General features: G+C 40.1%; 1 protein-coding gene across 7 annotated transcripts in view; it reads right to left on the bottom strand.

The window, feature by feature from the left end:
- The window catches only part of KIF16B (kinesin family member 16B), a 314,095-nt gene that overhangs the window by 246,152 nt on the left and 41,480 nt on the right, over positions 1-26,463 (bottom strand). For all 7 annotated transcript variants that reach the window (XR_003524843.2, XR_003524845.2, XR_003524844.2 and 4 more), the window contains exons 2-10: positions 24,809-24,878; positions 22,635-22,748; positions 16,536-16,652; positions 14,232-14,329; positions 13,584-13,693; positions 10,634-10,776; positions 8,754-8,922; positions 8,437-8,568; positions 6,780-6,955 (exon numbers count right to left, since the gene is read on the bottom strand). Coding sequence is in view for 4 of the 7 variants with exons in the window: in XM_027623368.2 (XP_027479169.2) it covers positions 6,780-6,955; positions 8,437-8,568; positions 8,754-8,922; positions 10,634-10,776; positions 13,584-13,693; positions 14,232-14,329; positions 16,536-16,652; positions 22,635-22,748; positions 24,809-24,878 (1,129 nt within the window). In the remaining 3 variants the exon portion in view is untranslated. The remainder of the gene's footprint in view (positions 1-6,779; positions 6,956-8,436; positions 8,569-8,753; positions 8,923-10,633; positions 10,777-13,583; positions 13,694-14,231; positions 14,330-16,535; positions 16,653-22,634; positions 22,749-24,808; positions 24,879-26,463) is intronic.

Genomic DNA, 26,463 nt, shown 5'->3' with positions numbered 1-26,463 from the left:
CATATGGTACAGCTACACCACAATCTATGTACCCATTTCTTTATCCATGTTGCAAAGGTATAAAGACTGACATGAGAATGACAGGACACCAAAATCAGGTTAGAAATGGGACAAGGCAGAGAGAGACAGGAGAGGCAAAGGGAGCCGGGTGGGACACACAGCGGCTCTGACTATATTCAGAACTCATAATCTGAGAGGCAGGGACCGAGTACTCCCCACTATGATGTCATCAGAAATAAAAGAAAGGGGTCACATGTCCATCAACAGATGAATGGATAAAGAAGATGTGGTCTATCTATACAATGAAATATTATGCAGCCATCAAAAGGAATGAGATCTTGCCATTTGCAATGACGTGGATGGAACTGGAGGGTGTTATGCTGAGTGAAATAAGTCAATCAGAGAAAGACATGTATCATATGACCTCACTGATACGAGGAATTCTTCACCTCAGGAAACAAACTGAGGGTTGCTGGAGTGGGGGTGGGGTGGGAGGGATGGGGTGGCTGGGTGATAGACATTGGGTAGGTATATGCTATGGTGAGCGCTGTGAATTGTGCAAGACTGTTGAATCACAGATCTGTACCTCTGAAACAAATAATGGAACATATGTTAAGAAAAAAAAAAGAAAAAGATAGCAGGAGGGGAAGAATGAAGGGTGGAAATTGGAGGGGGAGATGAACCATAAGAGACGATGGACTCTGAAAAACAAACTGCGGGTTCTGGGGGGCGTGGGGGGATGGGTTAGCCTGGTGATGGGTATTAAGGAGGGCACGTTCTGCGTGGAGCACTGGGTGTTATACACAAACAATGAATCATGGAACACTACATCACAAACTAATGATGTAATGTATGGTGATTAACATAATAATAAAAAAATTTAAAGAAGAAAAAATAAAAATAAAAGAAAGGGGTCACAGAAAAGGTACAGATGAGAGCATATAGTCAATGGTACTGTAATAGCACTGTATGGTGACAGATGGTAGCTACACTTGTGGTGAGCATGTAGAGAAGCTAAATCACTCTGTTGTACACCTGAAATTAATGTAACACTGTGTGTCAACTAGACTCAAATAAAAAGAAAGAGAGGGTCTTCCTCCCTCCCCATCCCACGGGCAACCAGTCTTCCCAATAAGCTGTGTAAATCTGCAGTTTTTCTGGTTGTATGCAAGCATATTTTTGTTGTTTTTTAAACAAATAGCATGAATACTATTCTGAATAGTGCGATTTTCACTCAACAATATATCTTGGAGAAAATTCAGTACAAATAAATCCACTTTGTTCTTTTTGAACAACTCCAACGCACTGTACAGTGTTCCACTATACAGATATTCCGTAACTTATGTTAGTACTTTCCTCTTAATGGAAATGCAGGTTTTTTCTGATCTTCTGTTTTACCAGCAATGCTATAAATGACCATCCTGTACCAGTTGCCTACCATGTACATAGCTGTATGGGTAAGTTCCTCGAAGGGAATTTGTGAGTCATTTATACGTATGATTTTTTTTTTTAATTGCCAAGTTGTCCTCCTCAGAGACTGTAGCATTTTTTCATTATTATTTACTTTTCAATTTCTATTCAAATGAATGCAACAGCCACGAGGTGATCTTCTTAGGGTCAGTTCTACATTCAGGCTAACAAGACTACCAGGGGCCACACTCGGCCTCTGTCTACTCAGCAGACAGCAGAGCTAACAACAGGATGGCAAGGTCCTCGTGAAATCTCTCCAACAGTCCTCACAGCTGTCAGGAGCTACTGTCTTTGGCCCTCTTGAAGGGCTGAGATTCAAACCCGCATGTGGGAGGCTCACCCTGGCTTAGAAGCCCCACACCCCACAGGAGGCAACATCTCCTGTACAGGCATAACCTCCAAGGAAAAGAGACACACCCAGTTACCAGAGTCACTGCACTCAGGGAAACCCAAAGCTATGGCTTCCCACACACATTTATAGTTTATATATAGTTCATCCTAATCCAGATGCAATTCTTCTATTGACAAATAGCTGCCAGTGAAGAAATGCAAGTGCCAGGCATTATTGTGACTGCACTGTGTATATATGGTTGACAATTTTCAAAACAATTAGCAACCCCTTTATAACATGGCTAATTTTACAGACTCCGCTCTTGGGATCTTTCATCTCTACTCAAAGCTGAAACATTCCTACCACATCGACTACTCAGCAGATAATCAGAATGAACACAAGCATGCAGGTTATCATGACCACCACACCTTTTGGAAACTCTACCTGAGTCCTTTTAAAAGAAATATTTGGTAAAACTAAACCATTTTCAATTAAATTACTCTTTGCATGGTGTCCATTTAGAAGAAAAATGTTCAGGATTAAATAATATTCATATGAAATTCATGTGTTAAACCAATTATACTACATCAAAACTGCAGTGGCATCAACTCCCCTAACCACATGGACAGGCACCTGCTGCCTTCCGCCCTTGCCAACATACTTTGCAATCAAGCACTGTCATCTGTGCCCATCTGATAGGTTTTCTAAGAATTTTGAGGTGTAATTTACATGCAGCAAAATACACAGCTCAATGACTATTTGTCGATGTGCCCATTTTCATATATATATTCATTTCACTATTCTTAGTATTTGCATTTATTATATTTTAAGGGACACAGCATATTTTCATAGATTAGGAACCATCTGAAACTTTTTTCTGTGAACTGTGCTCATATTCTTTGTTCACTTTTCTATCAGCTTGTGATCTTTCATCTTTTTTAAATATTTCATTTATTTAAAAGAGAGAATGAGCAAGCACAAACAGGAGGGAGAAGAGCAGAGGGAGAAGCAGGCTCCCCACTGAGCAGGGAGCCTGACATGGGCTTGATCCCAGGACCCCAGGATCGTGACCTGTGCCAAGGGCAGACTCTTAACTGACTGAGCCACCCAGGTGTCCCTATCTTATCTTTTTAATAGAAGCTCTTTTCATAATAAAGAAAGTGCACAAGTTGGCAATCTTTTTTTCCTGGTTTGTACTGATTACAGCAAATTTTTATGGTGTCATGAAAATATGCTATGTTCTTCCTTACCTTGGTCTATGTGAGCTCTCATGAAATGAGAAAGAGAAGTTATGGTTCTCTGTGGCAAATGTGTTTGGCTCTGTCTCCTGCTATTTCCTATAGTGTCTTGGGTTGTTTTTTGTTTTTTGTTTTTTCCCTTTATAAAAGCTGACATCATGTTTGATTTTAATTATGAATTTTACTCTTTGCTGTAATACAGTGCTTTTTCTAGGAATACATTATATACATAAAATGTAAAAACAACATAATGCTGTTTTCGTACTTCCTTCTTTCCCCTTTGAATTACCGAGTGGGCCTGTGCTCAGTCTTACAAACATCATGTAACAGTTTTACTCTGTGACCCTCTCGGAGATGTGTCTATCTTAAAAGTTTGCACGTGATGACATTTCTATTATCTAGCTATCATTTAAAGTTTCTCTGTGACTCCAGCTACACAAATGAGAAATTCATTCTACTTCCATCTTCTCCTCTTGTCTTGCTTTGTCTCCTGACTTTTCTGGCTTATTTCATTTCTGTATTGTTTAATTTTCTCATCTCCGGATACATTCAAGAGAAAAGGAGTTCACTGACATTGTCTCTGCCAGATTCAAAGCAGAAGTCTGAAAATATGCCTTAAATATAACAAAAGAGAACACTTGAAAAGACAAGTAATCAAAATGCTTGACTTCATTAACCATCTAAGAAGTGCACATTAAAGTCCTTCTGTAACACAACTCTGTAGCCATTGGATGGTTACGATGAGCAATGGACAATCCCATTTGTGTGGCTGGAGACCTGCAGCAACTAGAGCTGGCACTTTCATACACTGATGGTGGAATCTCACCTGGTAGAGGCTCTTTAAAAAATTGTCTGGCAGCATTTGCTAAAACTTAACACATGTACACCTTCTGACCCACCAACTCCACTCTTAGGTGTAAACCTAGCAGAAATGCATCCATACATTCACTAAAAGACATGGAGAAGAAGAGAGTCAATAGCAGCACTAATAGCCCCAGAAAGGAAACTCCCCAAATGCCCATCAAAATTAGAATGCATAAATGAGCTGAGACATATGTGTACGATGGCATTCAATACAGCAGTGAGAATGAACGGATCTACAACTGTATGCAACGATGTGGATCAACCTCACAAACACAACATTGAATGAAAGAAATGAGATCAAAAGAGTATATACTGCATGACTCCATTTATATAAAGAACAAAAACTGGCAACAGTAAAACTTAATCTATGCCCTCAGAAGTCAGGGTAATGGTAAGTACCTTCAAGGTAGGTAGGTACCTTCAAGGTAACTCTTGAAGGAAATGGCAGGTAGCACCTGGAAAAGGGACATCAAGGGGGTTTTCCAGGGGGCTGGTAAGTTCTGTTCCTTCATGTGGGTGCAGGTTGGATGGATGGATTCAGCTTGTGAAAATTCACTGATTTGGATTCTTAAAATATGTAATTTTCCTGTACAGACGCAATTCTTCAGTAAAGAGTTCATACATATGTATATACAAACTACTACATATATATCTGTATATCTCTATGTAGTAAGCAAATACATGTTCGATTCTTGTGCTTTATTTATGTTGTGCTTTTGAAACTCTGATGCACATGACATTTTGCACTGGCAAATACATAAACTTATTAGAAGGAGGAGCTGATTTTTATTTAGCTGTCCTTAAGCAAATAATAGAACTTTGATTTGAATTAACATTCTCAATGAACCATGGCAGCATTTGGAATATTGTAGGAATAGAGCAATGTCATCAGAAAAAATTATACAGAGATTTTTAATGGGCACTTAAGAACACCTGCTTATTTTATTGAGCATCACAAATTTAATTAATTTGGGATAAGCCTGTATTGTCTCACAATAATTTATAGTTTCATAGTGTGATAAATTATTTTAAATTGGGACTTCTGTTTTTATTATAATGTATTAGGTTTAACAAAGAATTTTATCTTCAATGCACTCTAAAATAGACTTAACTATCTTTTCTATCCTCACCCTCAAAACCACAGCAACAAAAATACTCCTTTAATAATCTGGTCATAAAAGAAGATAAAAGGAAACTGGCACACACAATACCTCTGAAGACATTCCTCAGATAGAATATGTAAAAGTTTTAATAAGTTAAAGTTTTCTGTCCATATAATAAGGCTCCCTTCAAGGATTTCCTCAGTTTAATTTTAAAAAGGCTGGTCTTTTTTTTTCCTTCATTCCCATAACTTAGTAAACCATTAAGTACAATAAGTTGCATCAAGAATTTTCCAAATACTTTCCTTCACATATAATAGTTTGGGTGATCCTGTCAAGTCACCCTTAAATGTTCACCTCAGATAAGTAACGTTTTAATAACACTGAAAAAAAGATCCCAATAACATGGTGTATGAATTAAAATGACTATCGTGATTCATGCTGTAAGTCAGAGGAGGCTGACGACATCACATAGAGCTGGATCATTCATTCTGGCAACTTCCTTTCACACACAGGAAAGGCCCACATCAAAACGTAAAATATACATGGAGATATTTCTAAGTGCAATGAATAATTCCTATTCCACTGTCGTCTGCCATTGTATGGGAAAGAACTGTCAGGTGTATTTCAGGACTCAGTGAGGTTTTCATCCTGCTGATAGTTTCAGGGGCCAAACCACTTACAGTATGTCAAGGACTTCAAGGGCCATATATTCCTAGATGAAAAGTTGTTCTAGAGAGAGCACTCTGCTTTTAAAGAAAAGCATTTTTTTAATGATACTTAAGATATCCATTTACAGGTTAAGAAAATGGGAAGAAACAGATCTTTCTTTATTTCTAACTTGAATCTAAGTTGAATATTTTAAAAAAAGCTATCCCTGATTTTCTTTCAAGGTGGCCTTTCTTTTACAACAGCATCTAAAACCTATCAGAACCTAATTCACGCTACTCATCTCAAAATGTAAATCTTTGTGTATGCTACAAAGATAAGGTCACTGTGTAAAAAACAAAAGGACAAAGGCCCTTCACTAGAATCCCAAAAGACCCTGAAGCGAGGCCATTTTGACAATCAAGCAAGGCCTCAGGGACACCATGTCAGCCAGCCACAGGCTTGTCACATGTCACTGTTATCACCATAACCACCTCTGTAATGGGCAATACAAAATAGATTCGGAAAGGTCTTCAAACAAGTCTTTCATTCTGTTAAAATACATTTTCAAGTCATAAAATGCATGGGTAGAATTTTAAATATTACTCCAAGCACCTCAATTTCCTTCCACTAATGGAGATTATGCTGCTAATCCTACTGCATGCTAAATTTCCATCCATAATTTTTTTTTAAGATTTTATTTATTTATTTGACAGAGAGACACAGAGAGCAGGAACACAAGCAGGGGGAGTGGGAGAGGGAGAAGCAGGCTTCCCGCTGAGCAGGGAGCCCGATGTGGGACTCAATCCCAGGACCCTAGGATCATGACCTAAGCCGAAGGCAGAGGCTTAACGACTGAGCCACCCAGGCGCCCCTCCATCCATAATTGATAACTATTAGATAATCATTTCAGGTTTAGTGGATAAAATCTTCCAAATGGAGCACATAATGAATGCAAAGGCCAATGGGAGGGTAATGTAAAGGAGAGACTGGCTAACTCATTCAAAGCTTTACTTAGCACTTATTTACTCAAATCAATACAACGAGTGAGATAATTGTCTCATTAAGATCTAGAAATAGATGTCATTACTCAAAGAAAATCATCCATAAATCTTAGAAAAACCCAACCTGATTCCCTTGAGCGAGCAGTGTTTTCAGTCTGGCTATTTCAGCACGCAGCTCACGGATGAGTTTGACGTTGGTGTCCTCATTAATAGTAGGCTTGTTGATGATGTTTTTGGCTCTATTTGCATAGCGAAGAGTACTTAGGGTTTCTCCGTAATTGACATCAGCAGGTGAAATGGCTGTGAAGAATGAATTCAAAAAATAATTTATCCAGCACTCCGTGTTTCATTTAACACAAAGTTGGTTCGTAATTTAAAAGTCAGATTAACCCCAGGTCATTGGATAGACTAAATATTCATTGCCACAGTAATGAATATTAAAAATTATCTAAGATTTATAGGAAAGCTGCTCACTATACCAAATTAAATGTCATTTTACTCCTCTTAAGTCTAGAATCAGCTATCTAACCAACTCTAAAATAAGATATGAGATACTCCACCATACTTTTTTCTTTATTGTTATGTTGATCACCATACATTACATCATTAGTTTTTGATGTCCATGATTCATTGTTTGTGCATAACACCCAGTGCTCCACGCAGAACGTGCCCTCTTTAATACCATCACCAGGCTAACCCATCCCCCCCCCCCGCTTCCCTCTAGAACCCTCAGTTTGTTTCTCAGAGTCCATCGTCTCTCATGGTTCGTCTCCCCCTCCAATTTCCCCCCCTTCATTCTTCCCCTCCTGCTATCTTCTTCTTTTTTTTTTTCTTAACATATATTGCATTGTTTCAGAGGTACAGGTCTGTGATTCAACTCCACCGTACTTTAAGGAATTTTCTCTGTTGAAGACACACGAAGAAGATGATTTCAAGATTATCTGTACTTCTCAATATTACATAGAAATAAAATACTTTTAAAAGTTTTGGCAAAGCCTACCACCTGTAAAAATCTAGAGCATGATCATTTTTCAAAACAGTAAGTCAGTGAATTATTTTCCTCGTAAAGCTATGGTTAATTGCCCTCCCCCCACCACAGCCTATAGGGCTCAGGTAACTAGACAGTTGCATCTGGGGTACACATCCCAGGATAGATCCCTTTTCTCCAGCATTAATGCAAGGCCTGGGGAGTGGGGAAGATGCAAACAAGGGAAGGGAAGGGGAGAAAGGGCAAGAGAAAGTGGGTTTAAAAGTTTGAGTTCCCCCACGCGACTGTCTCCCCTTTGCACATTTTTCTTCTCTGCTACACTTCTTCCTGTTAGTGATAATGCAGCAGCACAGTATAGAACTGCTATCATTTATGTGCACTGTTGTTTTTCCTCTCAACTCCTCATTTTAAATTCCACATGTACTGCTTTAGAACAGAAAAACAGAAGTTGGGTTATTTTCACTTTATGTTCCTGTAATGATTTTCTCCTGTGAGCTCGTGGAGTGAAAAGTTTCTATCCTGTACTTTGAGCAAAGAAAGGGTGAGAGTCATTCTGCACATAGTATCCCAGCTTGCACAACACATGGCAAGTTTATCTAACTAGGAAATGGGAAAGAGAGTTAATAATAGGATAGTGTAGATGGGATCGTAGTCATTTTCTTCAAGATAGAAAAATTATTATTTTTAAGATTAAAAAAGGTACTATTTCCTAATGAGACACTTGAAACTTACACATCTACAGTTAGCTCACATAAAACACTATATGCTGAGGAAAAGAACGTGGAATTCTTACTGGCGATCATGATGGTTTTAGAGTTCCCACCAAGGCTATCTTTCAACAACCAAGTCAAAACAGAATCCCTGTAAGGCACAAAAACTTGCTTCTTCTTCACAAGAGGGTTTGCCGCATCCTGAGATAAGTCAGCTGCACGGGAGAAAAAGAGAAAAAGAAAGAAAACAACAACTAGTGAGGTTTCTTGCTCTAATTTCGCTTCAGAAAACCTTGAGGCTATAAACTCGGTCTGTAACACAAACATTAAAACATAATTGCTTTGTGCTAATACAGTACCGCGAAGAGTAAGAGGCAGCAGGGGACAAGCAGAAACCCACCTAAGGCAGAAATGACATTTCCCAGAGTCACGAGGGATTTGTTAATATTCCCCCCTTCCTTCAGTCTAACCCCAGTGGCACCAGTGGCATCCGCGCGCTCACTTCCAGCAAGATCGACTAGGTGGATCTTACTCACAGTTTCACACGGCATTTCAGAATCAAATTTTGCCTGTAGCAAAACAGAAAAGCAAAATTGAAGAGGTGTAAAGAGCCCTGATGTTGTCTGTGATACAAATCCTAATTATTTTCCACTCCTCACTGTGATTTCTCAGGGTAGGGTTGTTTTTCGTTTTTTTGGTTTGTTTTTTTTTTAATCTCATTGTTTCATAGGCCTTCTCACTGATTATAGAAACTTCCAAATGAAACTGAATATAACAGAAGTCTACCATATGTCATTCTTAAACTTTCTGAAGAACTGTTTCATTACTCCAATCACTCGGTCGTTCTCAACAAAGGTTTACTGAGTCTGACTGTGGCAGAACAGGACGCAAGTCGCTGAGGGCACTCACAAAGAAAAAAGAAGTAAACAAATAACTAGTTTTGTTCTCATCTGGAATCTTCAGCATTCCAAGCACAAGGGCTCTCCAAAATAGGATAAATGTAGACAGTTATGTAAGAGATAATTTGACCGTTATTCAATGTTAAAACTTGTTTCACAAATTACAAAAAACTGAAAACCTTAAATAATGTATTCCTTGATTCTGAATTCTACCAAAATTCTACCTTCCCAAAGACTTTTAACCTATATTTAACAGTCTGAGCCGAGATGCCAAAAAGAAATTACCATACTTTGATAGAAATGTAAGCCTCTTACAAACTAGGGATGGCCACATCCTAATCTACATTAACCAGAAAGGAGAAAATCTAATAAACTACAGTAAATCAAAAAGCAAAGATTTGGGGTGTCTGGGTGGCTCAGTCGGTTAAGCATCTGCCTTCAGCACTGGTCATGATCCCAGGATCCTGGGATCAAGCTCCATATCAAGCTCCCTGCTCAGCCGGGACCTCCTTCTCCCTTTCCTGCCCCCCTGCTTCTATTCTCTCTCTCTCTCTCTGTCAAATAAATAAATAAAATATTTAAAAAATAAGAAAAGCAAAGATATAACTAAAGGTAAAGATGTGGAGCATTTATTGGGAATTGTTCTGATTGACCTTTGAGAAATTTTTTTTTTTTAATTTTCTTTGCTCTGTGATCCCCTTCCTTAATTAAACACTATCTTTTTGTAACTGATATGTTCAATGGTTAATACAGGTCAGAACATCCCCAAACTCCTAACACATGTTGAAGCCCTGAGAGGACCTTCTGTACATGTTTGCATTCATCTGTTCTACTGGCCTAGGTCTTAAAATATTTACCCTCAATAATTTCGGCACATGTTCAAAACGCTCTCCACTTCCTGATCAGAATGAGTTCTTACATCAGTACTTAAAAATGTCGGTTGCCCTTTAATATCATTCTCATAATCCTAATCAACATTGTGGGGTGAGTACCATGGAGCGATAATGTACCACAATGAGTTACTCACCTTGGCCCCCAGCTGGTCTGACTTGGCAATCCGTTATCTCCCACAGAGCTTGCAACAATGAAAACTTTTGCTTAATTATGCACAAAGCAAGCTTTTTTTTATGTCTAGAGTAGGGTGGAAGCCTGCTAAGTATTTCTTAAGGGTACACATCTGGACATTTCAAACGACTGTGACTGTAACCACCGGAAGACTCTGCACACAGCACATGTTCAACTCCAATTAACAAGGAAATGACAGGCAGCCAACTTTGCCTGCCGCTGCTCCTGGTTCAACAATGATCAGTTCCTCAGCTGGTGCTAATCACCTAGTAAAGACCTTGGGGATGGAGCCAGCCAACCCCGCAGCTGCCCTCACCTGAGTGAACTTGATGGTGAAGATGGCATGAGACCTGCTACTGACATCGTTCATCCCAGTCGCTGCTGTGGTTCGATTGATATTTCCCGCATCCATCAGTTCTTCAACATCACTGTAATTCTGTACTAAATGTTTGGATAAATCTGGGGAAAAAAAGTGTGGGGGGTAGCTGAGGAAATCTCCCTAATCTATAGTAAACAGAGTAAGAAATTTACCTCTGAAATAACACACGACTGTACAGTAGTCCAGACTTGTTTAAAGATCTTACTTGTTCCTGCGGTGTGGTAGTTTACAACATGGACTCAAGGGCTGGGGCTGTCTAGGGTCAAATCCCAGTTTGCCCCTGACTAGTGGACTTAAATGGTTACGTGCGAGTCACTTAAGCTCACTGAGCCTTAGTCACCTCTGATAACGTGTACTTATCACATAGGGGATTTATGATGTGTTAGCTAATATCATCAACCACGTGAGCATTAGTCATAGCAAGGGAAATGTAAACACTACCTTCAGGCAAAACCAGAGAGCATTTTTTTAATCCTTTAAAAACACTTTTTTATTCATTTTGGGAGAACATTCATATGGTTCTAAAATCGAAGGCAACAAAAGATATACTGTGTAAAGGGTCTCCCCGACCCCTATCCTAAAGTCCACTCCCCACTTCCCTTCTGTCAGGCAACCCAACGTTATTAGTTTCTCCATCCACTTCTAGAAATACCCCATACATATACATAAAACCATCTTCTTTCCCCTTTCAAACGTGGCAGTGTACCATAAACATTGTTTTGCATCCTGCTGTTTTCTATGTAATAACTGAAGAATATTCTGTATCAGTAAGGTGATTCCTCACTCATTTTTATGGCTGCAGAGCACTCAACCACATGCATGTACCATTACCAATTTCACCAGTCTCCTGTTGAGACCACAGATGGTGGTTGTTTACATTTTGTTTCCAATTACAAGTAACGCTACTACAAATAATCTTGTACACAGGTCTTTTCAAATATGTGTGAATATTTCTGCAGAATAAATTCTTAAGAGGCCAAAGTGCTAGATCCAAGCACATTTGAAATTTTGATGGATATTGCAAAATTGTCCTCCATAGAAGGCAATTTACACCCAGAAGTAGCAATGTATAAGACTACCTGTTTCCCAACACTGTCCTACCAGGCTTACTTACATCTACCAGGGATAGGTAATAAATGTTATCTTGAAGACTTTTTATTCTGCTTTTCTCTCAGTATGAGTGAGGCTGAGCATTCTTTCCTCCATTTAAAAACCATCAGCATTGGGCGCCTGGGTGGCTCAGTTGGTTAAGCGACTGCCTTTGGCTCAGGTCATGATCCCAGGGTCCTGGGATCAAGTCCCACATCAGGCTCCCAGCTCAGTGGGGAGCCTGCTTCTCCCTCTGACCCTCTCCCCTCTCATGCTGTTTCTCTCTAATAAATAAATAAAATCTTTAAAATAAAAAAATTAAAAAAAACATTAGCATTTCCATTTCTGTTAACAGTCTATTCACATCCTGTGTTCATTTTTCTACTTGGTTGTTGGATCTGTCATTACTGAGTTACGGGATCTCTTTACATATTAGGGAAATTAGTTCTCTGTCTGAAACTGTGATTGAAAAGATTTCCCCCAGTTTGTAATTTGTCTTTTTACTTTGCCAATGGTGTTTCTGTCAAGTTTTATTTTTTTACCATTTCAAATGTAACATTTATTTCATGGTTCCTGAGTTTAAAGTGAAATTTCTAAAAGACTTCCCTTCTCCAGATTTCTGGAAAAAAGGCTAACCCATAGTTTCTTATAGTCATTTTATTATGTCACTTTTGACATTAAAATCTTTCTCCATTTGCCATTTATCCTGGTGTAAAAATGGAGCTATAGTACCAATTTACTTTTTTTTTTCCCCTCGCAGGCAGCTTAACAACCAATATTCCTCCAATGTTTGACTATCAGATTTATTAGAAACTAAATCCCTCTAAGTATCTACATCAGATTCTGGATGTTTTGCCCTGATTATTCTGTCTTTTCATAAGCCAGCTTTATATTATGTTTTAGCATCTGATAAAATACAATTAAAGAGAAGCATGAAGGCACAGTTAGCCTAAAAACTATTAACAATAATAGCTATTCCATGCTCCACAAAACAAATACATAGTTATACACCCTACTTTGGGCATAAAAGGCAAAATTTCAATTGGAAATTTAATAAAATGCAGATGGAGTCCTGTCGGTACATTTGGTATCACTAGGTGAGAAAGACAACCAAAACAGGAACACCTTTTTAAGCCCAGGACCAGTTCTCAGCCTTGCCTCCGATGAGACGCAGAAGGACAAGAGCCACAGGAACACACCTTTCTGGGCATGATTCCTATGGTCAGCCACAACTCAGCTGCCTCCACGAGTCAGCTGAGAGGAGCTGCAGTATCAAGACAGCCTGACACCCAGCCTGTGTGTGAATACTTAGCAAGGGCCAGCCCTCGACCCAGCATTACTTGAGGTACAGCTAGTGTTATCACAACACAGATGCTGAGGACCGCAGCATCGGAAACTCTGTCAGCGCTCTTCTCACAGGTGAGAAGTCTTAGAATCTCCTTATGGTCATAAGCTACCCTTAAGGTCAGTAAAAAGAGACCGCTAAGATGCAACGCCATGTAAAGAGACAGCCTGTAGTGTTGCTCATGCTGCCTGCGAACAATGGAAAACAAATTTCCAGAGAGTTCTTCTGAGAGCCAGAGGAAATCTACTGGAGAGCACACAAAATCAGGGAGTGCCCGGCGAAGTATGAATTCACACTAGTGACAGCTGTAGTGACAGCACGTCGTTTTTACTAGAATAAAATGCCAAAGATAAGGACATTTTTCACATCTCACCATTATCTTACGTTTTCCCCCTGAAACTACTATTTTTACACAAATTCCCAAGAAAAGAGCTGTGAAATATTCGCTCTTACCCTCAACATACGGTCCTTCTTTTGGATGCTCTCGGACTCTTAGATTGAAGGTTTTGGATGACTTCCGCCTAAGCAGATCTCTCACACGTTCATTATAAATTTCCAAGTAGCTAAAAATTTAAATAGGACTGAACTCAGTAAAATTATTTCCCCATTAATATAAGAACAAAACAATAACAGTAGCAACATACAATTATGGGTGGTAGCCATGTATCAGGTACTATGCTTAGCACGGTAAGTGGATTTCTTCATTTAATCCCTAAGATTTAAAGATTAGATGTACAGTGATCCTACCAACACAAAGAATAAAACAAACCTTATTCAAATAAAAGAAGGCGGCAAGTGAACGGGGTACACAATTACAAGTCAAAAGCTCACTCTATTTGAGATAAACATCCTATGTCAGAGTTTCTGACCAAGCAGGATTATTCCTACTAGCCTCCCCAAATCCTAATCCAAATTGCACCCAGGAAAGTCACTGAAAACAGACATATTTTAAGCTTTGCCTCTAGCTATGATAGTACAGGAGGAGAAAAGGCAGACTCTCCCTTCAGGAATCCAAAGGCTTTATCCTTTTTCTACTCCTCGTGCCCAGAGAGAAGCTCTAACCAAGCTCACACACTCAGTTACTCAGACCATGGGCCCTACCTGACTTCAGTTCGAAAAGATGCTTCGTCCCATCTGGTGGTTTCATTTATCTGACTGAAGAGCCCTTCACAGATGCGAGGTATTAAGCCAGAATCGCCCTGCAGTGGGAAGGAGGAATGCCATAGCTGTCACTGGAAATAAAAGCAACCAATGGCTGAATTTGCAATTTGCCAGAGTGGATTTAGACACAAGGGGCCTGCATGTCAACCCCAGGCCTACCACCGCAGGGCCCCAGATACAGCATTTACCCCCTCGGGACTGCTTCCTAGCCTCTGAAATCAGAGGATGGAGCCTTCTAACTTTTACATGCTAGGTCTAGAGTAATATGCAGTTGTCAGCTCTTAATCAGTTAAATCCTAACTTGAAAACATAGAAGATCTATTCCTTAAACTTTCAAACAAGATGGTCTACAGCTGTAGAATAAATGGAAAATTTGATCGCGTCAAATGACCAAAGAAGGTGAAACAGACACTGAGCAGGAAAGAAAAACACCAATGAGACCTTGGTAAGCACTCAAAGTAGCTGATAACTGTCTTAACCCTTAGGTGACAGGACCACATTGAAACATGTATTATATCCCTCCTTTGATGCACTAATCCCAACTCTGGTCTTCCAAGACAGATTTTAATACATCATATTACTTATGCGACGTGGGCATCTTCAGGAGTATTCGTGGTTTGGCCAGCATTAACAAGCTGATGAGCTTCAGAACGATGTTAAAGATGAGGCCAAATGTTCTTGTTAGGAAATCAAAACTTCAGAGCTTTAGTGTTTCCTTCCAAAGACCCTCCCTACCTTCATCCAACATGCCCTCCTTCCCAAAAAATATCATCACAGCATTAAGAGAATTTTTTTTCCCTTACAACATTAAGTTGGTACCAATTCTTATCAAGGAAAATTGGGCTTTTTGCCATATTTTTTTTGTTGTGCCTTTAAAAAATAAAAAGGAAGACCCAAACAGGGCTCAACTAACTATAAGGTCAGAGAAAAACAGGTATAATTTAGGAATGCTTTATGAATGTTTAACTTAACATAAAAGAGCTACCAGCGGATCAACATGCAAATTTCATTTTTAGAGAAGATTTTTTTTTTTTTTTTGCAAAGGCACAGTGGGAAACTAGGAAGGGAAAAGTGATGATAAAAGGAAATGTGCAACTCCTGAGACTAACTGCTTGTTCTCCTACGTAGTCTTCCACACTATTCAGCACTGAGGACTCACAGCACAGCATTTATCTACTTCTGTAAAGGAAAAGCCTGAATTTAAGAAGCCAGGTCAAATGCTTCCATCAGGAAAGACCCACCCTCCTATAATGCACTACTCCTACTTTGGGGTGCCTAGGTGGCTCGGTTAGTTAAGCGGCTGCCTTGAGCGCAGGTCATGATCCCGTGGTCCTGGGATCGAGCCCTGAGTCTGGCTTCCCTGCTTAGCGAGGAATCTGCTTCTCCCTCTCCCTCTACCCCTCACCCTTGCTCGTTCTCTCTCTCAAATAAATAAAAATACAATCTTTTTTAAAAAACGCACTACTACTACTTCTGTGAACCACCAAACCTTTGGCATTAAAGACCCCACTGTGTGTGTCAGCAGGAAGCCCTGTGATCACCGGCTAGTACCTCCACAGCTAGAACAGGACACAGGTCTGATAGGCAATGAAGAGTTTTCACTATGACATAAGTAAAACACACCAGCACTATCTAGATCGGGAGAAAACACAGAACGAGATAAAGTTCCTGTAATAATGTCTAGTTTTTACTCCTCCATATTCTGGGGCAAGTATAATTTTAATGTCTGTTAGTTTATATAGCATAACTGCTAAACTCTACATACTCTGTAACTATATAGACTCTATGTAAACAGCATAATTCTCTTTTTATATATATGATGGAGTTATGTAGTACCTTTCCACCAGATTTTTTTTTTTACATTTCTCTTGAGGAAAATATGTTTTGAATAATTTTAAAAAAAGAACAGAGTTCAGTAATTTTATTCAAACTGTTGTGTTGGCAGAAAAGAAGAATAAATTACTTATGCCCCAGCACACTTTTTTGATAAGATTATAAAGCCTTTAAAAACAGAAAATGAACTGAGACTTGCATCCAATTATTCATGCTTATAAACTTAAAACTATTTCTAATTTAAAATCAAAGGAAACTTAGTCCAACTTATTACTGAATTTTATCTTATTGCTAAAGAATGATCAGAACATGAAAAGGAAGTTAGTACAGACCAGGTAGATAAAGAGATAATTCTATCAGTCCAAAGAGAGATAATGAGAAATTTTCTTCCCACAGTGTAAAACAACGTACAGAATTTCCCATCATAGTGTATGACTTTCCCGATCCAGTTTGCCCATATGCAAAGACACAAGCATTATAACCTTCAAATGCAGACTTCACGACATCTGTGCCAAGGGTTTTGAAAACCTGAAAGCAGAAAAAAAAAAAAACCACAAAAGACACAATTACCATGGATTTTAATAAAAAGCCCCTTCAATGTTGACAATATTCTTGAATGCTACTTTCGTGTTGTAAGGATTACACCACATAAATAAATCATCGCAGAACTATTAACAGAATATGTCTTCACCCCTGTTTTTAATCAAAATTTTAATCAAAAGGAAACTTTTTAAGGAAGCAAAAAGCAACCCCATCCTTCTTCCTACTTAACAAAAAATTCTTGAAATATAAAAATGTAAACATGGCCAAGTGACAATCACATCTAAGAAGCAAAGATAATTTTAAAGCATGATGATTTACCATTTCAGAATTAAATAAACTTATAGAGTTATTCATTCTATCAGAGCTTCCAGAAACTAAATATTCAAAACCTAAAAATCACAGCAGCCAGAAGTTATTGCTCAAACCATGCCAAATCAATGCTATAATTTTAAGGGTCCAGCTCTTCATCAAAGTAAGTCTCAGAAGGTTCTCTGAGAGCTGAGTGATGGGTGGGTGTGAATGAGGCTGAGATGGTCGGGCTCCCCTGCATCAGAGTCCAGATGCTTTTTCCTATTTGAATTATTTTCCCAGGATGGAAAGGGCAGGGAGATGAGCTGTGCGGGGCCTCGGGTGGCACCTACAATGGCCTAAGGTCCATGTCTGTCACACCACACAATTGCAGTGGGACACTCTGGGGAATGAAAGAGGGTAAAGGACAAATCCTTCACACAGACAGCTGATGTAGATGAGGCCAGTTGAGATGTGTGGCTGTCCCAGGTACACAGTTAGGAAGGAGACCAACCAGAGCTTTCCAAACCCCACAAGCCTTCATGTTGCCTCCTGCCTTCTTGGAGCAACAGGCACACTAAGGTCACATAAAACACCTCCCTGCTTCAAAAACAAGGTGCATCAGCAGCTGAAGGGACGTCACGAGGCAGCGTTGATCAGGTTCTTGTCAGAGCCAGGAAGAGGTGAGGCACTGCATTGTGGGGTCACCACAGTCCAAGGTGAGAGCCTCGTCAACCCCTCAGGAGTGTTCCATCTCTGTGAGTGATGCTGGGTTAGCTAAACTTGAGACTTGAGACCCAGCATCTCCCCTGCAGGGATCTAAGCCCTCCAACCACCCCCTAGAAAGGACCAATAAACACCAACCCTCTCGATCTCAGCTCCACGTAAACCATCCCTACTAATAATACAGCCTGTCATCCAAGGACAAAATAATAACACAGACAACCAGACTTCAGCTTTCTTCGGGCACCATCTTGCCACCATCTTGCTTCAACTTTGTTTTCTCAGTTTCTTGGTCAAAGATTTACAAATTATCCTTTCAATGGAGTCACTTCCAACATGACCAGTCTTAATGCTCTTAATTTGTATCCATTTCAGCTTTAGGAGGGGTTATTTTTCAGTCCTATTCTCAAATTCTGGATGACTTACTCAACTCTCAACTATGACAGCAGATCACACTGTGTTCATATATTAGTCCTTATAAAATGCTACTGGGTGGGTAGCATCAGTTAGGTCCATCATTCAGTGGGAGAAGTTACATGAGTGAGCATATACAGTGAGTGGCAGAGTTGGGATTTGCACCTGGGCACTTCTGACCCCCAAACCTGTGCTTCTAAAGACTTTATCACTATGTGGCCTCTTCCCACATCCTTGACATCAGCCACGAGGCCCCAGCCCTCCCTGAAAGGACCTCCTCCCACAAACTGTAAAGAAGCAGCCCAGAATCCCAGGGAGACTCACAGCTCCAGACCACCCATCCAAGGTTAGCTTTCAGCACTGTATATGGAACATGAGGAGAAACTATATTTCTTCAATTCTCCCTGATTACACAAAAAATAAAAATTATCTATCATTTTTACCATGTCACAGGGTGCCACTGGATAAGAAGAACAGCCTTACATAAAGTTCCAAAGAGTAAGAGAAGGATCTTCTATAATACCTTTGCCTGAGGCTAAAGCAAAGTCATAGAAAATATATTTAAATCAAACCCAAAAGTTTTTCAAAATAAAACTCTTTCCCAGGGTTAAAATCCCACCCACCATTTTACTATTACCCATTTTTCCAGAAAGCTGATTCAGCTTGAGTTCTCTGAGAGACTTGGGGGCCCAGAGCAGGTGCGGGCAATGGGAGCAGGGGGGAGGGCACTGGTGGACATTCTACAAAACGGGCCTAGAATGAGCAGGTCTAGAGGTGCTGAGACCCAGGCCAGGCTCAGTCTTCAAGTAACCCACCCAAAGTTGGCTCAGGACCCAGAGAAGCAGCAGGACACTGCCTACATCTCCAGGGTTCTTGCAAGGAAAACAGGCTACCCCACTGCGGCTGCAGGAAGGACTTGTTTAGCATCACCTATCAAAGCAAGGTGAGGAGGGAGGGCCTGCTTTGTGAGACCTACGACCTGCTCTCCCCCACTGGCATCAAAACCCTGGTGAGATCCTCACCTGGCCAGGTGGCCCAAAATCCACCTTGCTGATTTGTCTCAGCACAGATTTTCAAGCTGATTTGAGAGTCATCCAAGGCATCACAGGGCCTCACTCGAGGGACAATGCCCACAAGAGGGCACTGTTAAAACAAAAGATTCACCCATCCAGCTTGTCAACAACTGGGAGACGGTAGGTTTCAAGTTTCTCCAGGGTTGAATCAAGGAACAGGTTGTGGGAGATCAAAGCCTCCCTTTGGAGTTTTGAAGAACCATTAGGAAAATCAGACCTTATTTAATGGTCTTTAATTTATGTGAGTATAGACTTAAATCATTCTCATTTTTTTCTAAATCTAAAATTAATTTGTAAAAAAGAAATATTAATGGTCATCTTACTTGGGTATTTGTTTAACAATAAGGGAAACTTGAGCTGAACTAGAGTAATAGGCATGATATATTTTCTCAAGATGCCCTTATATTCAGATGAGAAGGAGAAGAAGACTGACATCATGCTAAGCTTGCATCTTCCCGTTAATAGCAGGGATGCAACCTGACAGCTCAAATCGTGTGCCAGATAAGGCAGCATGAAGACTTTAATCAATAGTCAAAATTGAAGCTCTTTTTAACATTAGGTGTAAAGGAAGACTACCCTTTTCTCTAATACAGTGATTAAAAAAATAGGTATTTTCCTGTATCTATGCTGATTTTATTAACGTGATTCTGCTAAAAAGTAGTATTGACTAACACATCTCCTGCTTTTTTAGTTTTGTAATTTAATGGAACAATTTCAGGTTATTTATATACAGCTACATAAATAAAGTCAAAAAACCCAAAACACCTGAGAAGAGATGCTATGCATCCACCTGAAGCATGGAAATTATCCCTATCACAAGGTTTTCACAAACAAACTATTTTTAAACTCTGAGCTTTTATTTTTAACTTCCAAAAAAGCTAAACTTGTTACTGCTTCCCTGATCTTGACTCATGTAGAACCAGGAAATGTCATCTGTTCCCATAAATTAACCACCATCTGTAAACGAGTTCTGTCAGTCAGCAAATGTTTATTGAGCATCTCCAGCGTGCCAGGCCCTGCTGTCACACACCGCTCTGCTCCTCCCATTGTGGACTTTCCCTCAGCACAGCCCTCTATTCTCAAAAGGCCTCAAATTCAGGTTAAATAAGGAGGAAAATCCAGCCGCTCATTGGGTTAGAAGTGGAAATCTTCATGGCTCTTCGTCCATCCTCTGTGGAAGACATTCTGAAGACTGTAGAATGAAATGGCTTTTCCCTTAACAAATTCCCTCACACCAGCCATGTCATTCCCATTTCACTTTAATATTAATTATTAATTAATTAATAATTATATATAACTTATACATATTTATATGTTATATATAATTATGTATATAATTATATATTATATTATATAATAATATTAATATTAATATTAATAAAAATCCAGCCAAAATCTGGATTCCAATACCTATAACATTCTATTCCTCACCACACTCCTAGCTACCAATGCTGATTAATCAGTTACCTCAGGAGCAAAGTCTTCTGCACTGCTGTTAAAAAGAAAACCACAGGCCCAAAAAGGAGTCACTTATGCTAAGCCAAGTCACGAAACCGGGATTCAATACCTAACCTAATTGCAATTTCAGCCTCCCTGGATATGTAGTCTTAACTGGTCAGTCAGGAATTTTTGATCAGCACCAATGAAGTAATCTGTCATATGGGCCTTCTCCATCCCCCAGAGGAAGATGAGGTGATCCACCTAATAACATCCTCTACTCTTCCCCTGAGGGAAGATGATCTTGCTGGAAACAATCCTTTCTTTTCTTTTGCTACTTGTCTGGCCCTGTTTCTACCTATAAAATCCTTCCATTTGGTACAGCTCTTCAAAGCTCCTTTCTACTTGCTGGATGGGATGCTGCAGGATTCATGAATCAATGAATAAAGCCAATTAGATCTTTAAATTTACTTGACTGAATTTTGGTTTTTAACATTACTCACCCGTTCATTTATTCATCAACAGGGCTGCCCTATCCGCCTATTATTTAGAAGAAACCAACGCTTTTCTCTTATGCCCTGAAGGCCTTCCAGTGGCATCTCCACTGCCCTACACTTCAGCCCTAGGACCTCAACTCTGCTACTATTAGGTCGATTAGGTCTATGGACTTGAGCAAGTTATTTAAGCTCACTGAGTCTCTTTGACAAAGAAAAACGCAGCGCTAAAGTTAAATCTGGTCTTGCGAGAATCAAGTGAGACAGGGTATACGAGCACCAAGCAGAGTTTTAGACACCAATGCCAACTCAGGCAACATTAATTGCGGGCCCCTCTTTCATACCAGGCGACTCCTCTCTCTTCATGGCTCTCATTCTTATTGCTGTCATCTCTTCTATTTTTGCCCTGATCCTGACTCACATTTTCTGGATACAATCACTCCAACCCTCTCCTTTGAACAATTCCTCTAAGTTGTCTATCTTAATGCCAACATTTACGTTGCCTCAGTAAAGCCAATAGCTTCCACAAACCATTTCCTAACCAACTATAGTTCTCCAATGTTGAGGTATGTACAAATCACCTGGGAACCTGCTAAAAATGCAGTTTGATTCAGTGGATCTAAAATTGGTCGAGATTTTGCATTTTTAACACATTCTAGGCAATGCAGTGATTCTCATACGTGGACACACCAAGTTGCAAGCAACTAGACAATAATACCACTTTAAGATGCCACCTCATGGATTATAACCCAGAGCAGGCAAAACAGGAATTCTTATCCTAGTTTTAACACATCAGTCCTGAAGCAATATATTTAAAGAAGCTGTTAACAAGCCAGGAAGAAGCCCATAATCCTCCTCTCTCACTGGTGCTTCCCCATAACTCTGCTCTGCTCAGATACCCAGCTGGTCCCAGGGACATGCCCTTGTCCTGCTCACATGCAATGGTTTACTGCGAGAATCTTTGGGTCTGTTCCTCTATGCCCATGTCGTGTCTACATTTTAGACCATAAAAGCCTATAGCACAGGTTTCCTCTACAATTTCCAGCTACATTCTAGATTCTAGAAAAATTCTGGGCGGGGGGGGTTGTTCCTTCTAGAATCCTTCTTTCTAGAATCCTATAATGATCCTATAATGATCCACTCACAGGAAATGGGATTTGGGTTTGAAATATAACTCCTAAAGCTCTGCATTGCAGCAGGACTCAGAGCTGAATGGCCTATTTGCCAGGCTTAGCAATATACAAATGGCACCTCCAAATTGCTTTATTTGCAGAGCTCCTTCAAAACAGTAGTCGTGTCCAAGTTTTGAAAAAAAAAAAAAGGTTATGATCATCACGCTCAGAAATGAAAAACAAAATCAACTGTGTGGGGACTGACCTCTTCTCAGGCTTAATTAAGATAAATGGTGCTATGTAACAAACAAAGCTAAGTTAGCAGAGGCAAATTTTATATAAATTATATTTTAAAAAATTAGCAAGATGTTTTAAAGAGTTCTTCTCAATATGGAAATCAAAATAAAGATTATGAAAATATCATACCATCTCCTGTGAGACGTAATTTGGACTTTTTGTATCAGCAGAATAAAAAGAGAAGTCATAGGTGAAGGTCTTGGTCCGTTCTCTTCCTGAGTCCCCAGTCCCTCCTTCTGGTATCTAGAGGGAAAGGATTATGATAATAATGTAAAAAGCCCTGACAGCTAAATCTATCCAATTCAAGAAAAGAAAAAGTCATAAAAAATATACAATGATCGCCATTTTTCATATTTACACTCTAAAAACCATTTACTTCCTCATGACTACCCCCTAGATAGATATAGATATAGATAGACAGACAGACAGACAGATAGATAGATAGATAGATAGATAGATAGATCAATCGATCCTGAACTCCTCCCATCAATCCCAGCTCTCTATGCTATGACGCATGGCTACTTTCCTGGACTTTTTATCATGATTCTCTTATACAAACCCAACACTCCAACCATACTCATATTTTTCCGCTGGCTTCAATACTTTTTACTGTTCCCTCCACCTGAAACCACCAGAGTAGGGGTCTGCAGAACTCTAGAGGGTGCTAATCACATAGATTGTGATGTGACTAGAGCCCCTTAGAGTTGTGCAGTTTTGTGGCCCCACTGAAAACTCCAGGTCAGATGCTTCCTCTTCCATTAAGCTGCCCCTTGGGCACTATATCCAGAAGCAATTGCTGTCACTTCTGAGAGGCTAGGTTCTCCTAGGACATATTTTGAGTTTATTGCAGATGTTCGCGTGTATCTTGTCTACCTTGCTATATACCTAAACTGAACCAAAAACGATGTTTAAAAATCATCATAAGCCACCAAAGTTTCACAAAGTTCCCCAGACACACTGAAAATATTTAACGAGCATGGTATTTTCCAACATAATTCAGATTCTCTAAATAAACAATTTCTATGGTTCTTCTTATTAAAATGTTAAGAATCTGGACATCTGTTTTCATTATATCAGATGAGGAAATGTTTGTAAAACTCAAAAGCAACAGAGTAACCAAGGAAAATAGATTCCATAACACACAAAGAAGAGATGCATCCAGAGCCAAGGGTCTCTTCACTCTGTTTGGGTAAATATAATTTTTTAATGATTTTACCAAAACACTGTGAGCACACAGATACATGAAGCAAAGCAAAGGTAACTAATAGGAAGCAATTGATCAAGTGATGACCAGCAGAAATTTGAGAATATGTGGTAGGTCAAAGGAGGGAAAGCCAGGTAGGGCCAGACAGAGCTAGAAGGTACAAGGATTGTGGTCAGAGAAGAAAGACATTTCACTGGAGAATGCCTCAGGCAAAGGGACACCAGAGCCTCAAAGGAAGACTATCAAATTATCCAGAGCATGGCCCAATTGGAAGATAGGAGCATTCCCCCTGCTTCTATCACTGGAGATCAAATGGCACTACTTTGAGATTGAATGTCAACGTATCCAGTCCCTTGAGCCACAAATTAACAGAAATCCAACTAGAGATTGATCTGCACTTGGCCATGGAGCAGCAGGCCTCAGAAACCCAAACCTCTAAGTTAATGATAAATATAGGAGGACAAAGGGGTTGAGTCCATAAAGCACATGATTTATTAACTTTACATTCTTATTCACCCTCCCCCCAAGTGAAAAGTATTCACGGTCCTTAACAAATTCACTGACCAAAGGAAAAAAATAGAATATTTTAAGTACAAAAGGAAGAACATGCCATCCTAGAAAATGCTGGTTTTTTCAACTATCTTTTTCAGGGGGGAAAAAAAATAATTTTTTTTTAAATCTTTCATCCCCTGAGTTTTGAATAATAAAACAAGCTCCTCTTGCAAAGTTTACAAAACATGATTATTTTCATTAAGAATGTAAACAAATCTAGGGCCAACACTTACTTAATGATTCACAGAATTCAGCCAATTGCCAGGCTAAGGATCTACCACAGAATACAGGGTAATAATGCTGAGTCTGGGTTAAACGCAAGAGCTCACATACCAGGGCTTTGAGATCAAATGAAACCAGGCACAGGAGAGGAGACAGAGCATCACCCTTTTGCTTCATGCAAGAGCCCTAGCCAAGTGCAAGTTGATGTGGCTAGTTGAACTGAGAAGGACGGGTAAGGAAATGGCAGATGTGTTTTATTTACCAACAAATCATTTTAATAAAACAAACATGGAGGCTCTTGGAGCAAGGCCAGGTTGCTACTTGCCTTTAAGTTTGTGATTGTTGTTTTGCTTTTCTCCATTTGAATAATGAATTTGGCTTCCAAGTCCTTTTCCCTGCAACACAAATAATTCAGTACTAGTTAGAAGAGAAAAGATTGTTTTTAAAACATTTGTTTTATTTACTTTTTACATATGGGGGTTTGTTTTTAAATGGCATCTGAAGCACAATCTGTGATACCACTCCTCCCAAATCCTTACTGATATAAACATGAAGACACACAAAACAGATGCCACCATCAAAAAACTTAAGACTGACAGATAATGTGTTTTCAAAACCTGGAAGAATTTCTAACTGCAAGCCAAAAGGAGTGTAAATTAAATGACAGAAACTGTGGAGGGCTGTGTGACTCATGAAAAGAGCAATGCTTTTTTTTTTTTTTTTTGCTGTTACCTGGTTACAAAAAGATAGTCACCTCCCCTCCACCCAGGATGAGAACCAAGCAGAAAACTGGTATGAATGGTCACAAACAAGTATTGCTTCTAGAAGCAGCCAGGGCACTGCCCCCCTCCTCCCACCTTCTTTCTATAAGCATTTGGAAACTACAGAACTAGAAGTCCACAGAACTCCTAAGAAGTATAGTTCTCCAGAATAAATGACATGTATCTACACAGTGGAGTGGCCTGTCACTGACAATGGAATAAGGACAGTCTCTATATACTGCTAGGGGCTGGTAGCCAGGATGTATTAGTGTTAAGAGGCGAATGGAAAATGGAGAAAAGTCTACCGAGAATGCTACCACTTTTACTTAAAGACAAAAAGGATAGCCTACGTATTTTTCAAGAGGCCAACTATGGAGAAAGAAGAAAATGGAGTGGAGAGGACAGACGCTAGATGTCTACAAAAATATCTTGATCTGTAGATAATCTTTAGAGTGAGGAAAATAATTTACATAAAAATAAAACAAGATTGGGGAGGGCAGAGCAAGATGGCGGAGGAGTAGGAGACCTGGATTTCATCTGGTCTCAGGAATTCAGCTGAATAGGGATCAAACCATTCTGAACACCTACGAACTCAACAGGAGACCGAAGAGGAGAGTAGCAACAACTCTCTGAACAGAGAAGCGACCACTTACTGGAAAGTAGGATGTGCAGAGAAGTGAATCCGAGGTGATATTCGGGAGGATAGACGGCGGGGGAGGGGGCCTCTGTTGGCCACTACCGTTAAGTGATAGAGCCACGGAGCACAAAATCGGAACTTTTAGAAGCCGGCTCCTCTGAGGGACGTCCCTCCAGTGGCTAAGCGGGGCGGGGGGGGAACCCTCGCGGGACAGTGTGGTCTCAGGACCCTCGGGGTCACAGAAAGACCGGGGATGCCTGAGTGCAGCAGAGCTCCCAGGTATTGGAGCAAGGAAGCCGGCTGCAGAGACGGAGCGGAGGGGTTGCCATAAACTGTGATATGCGGCCCAGTCGGGCCACTACTCCTCCAGCAGGGACCCCACAAGTGGCAGAGCTGGGGAGACTCCCCTCCCTGACCCGGGAGGAGCGGCGCGTAGCACACCACAGGGATCTGCTGGGTTTGGAGACTCCACACGGGGTCAAGTGCCAGAGATAGAAACGCTCGGTCACAGGCCGGGTGAGCACGGAATACGGCCGGAGACTAGGGAGACGGGAGTGAGGGCTTTTCTCTGGGGGCGCACTG

The sequence above is a fragment of the Zalophus californianus genome, chromosome 8 (genome assembly GCF_009762305.2).
Source record: "Zalophus californianus isolate mZalCal1 chromosome 8, mZalCal1.pri.v2, whole genome shotgun sequence".
NCBI classification, from domain to species: Eukaryota; Metazoa; Chordata; class Mammalia; order Carnivora; family Otariidae; genus Zalophus; species Zalophus californianus.
This window is presented reverse-complemented; position numbering and strand designations above follow the sequence as displayed.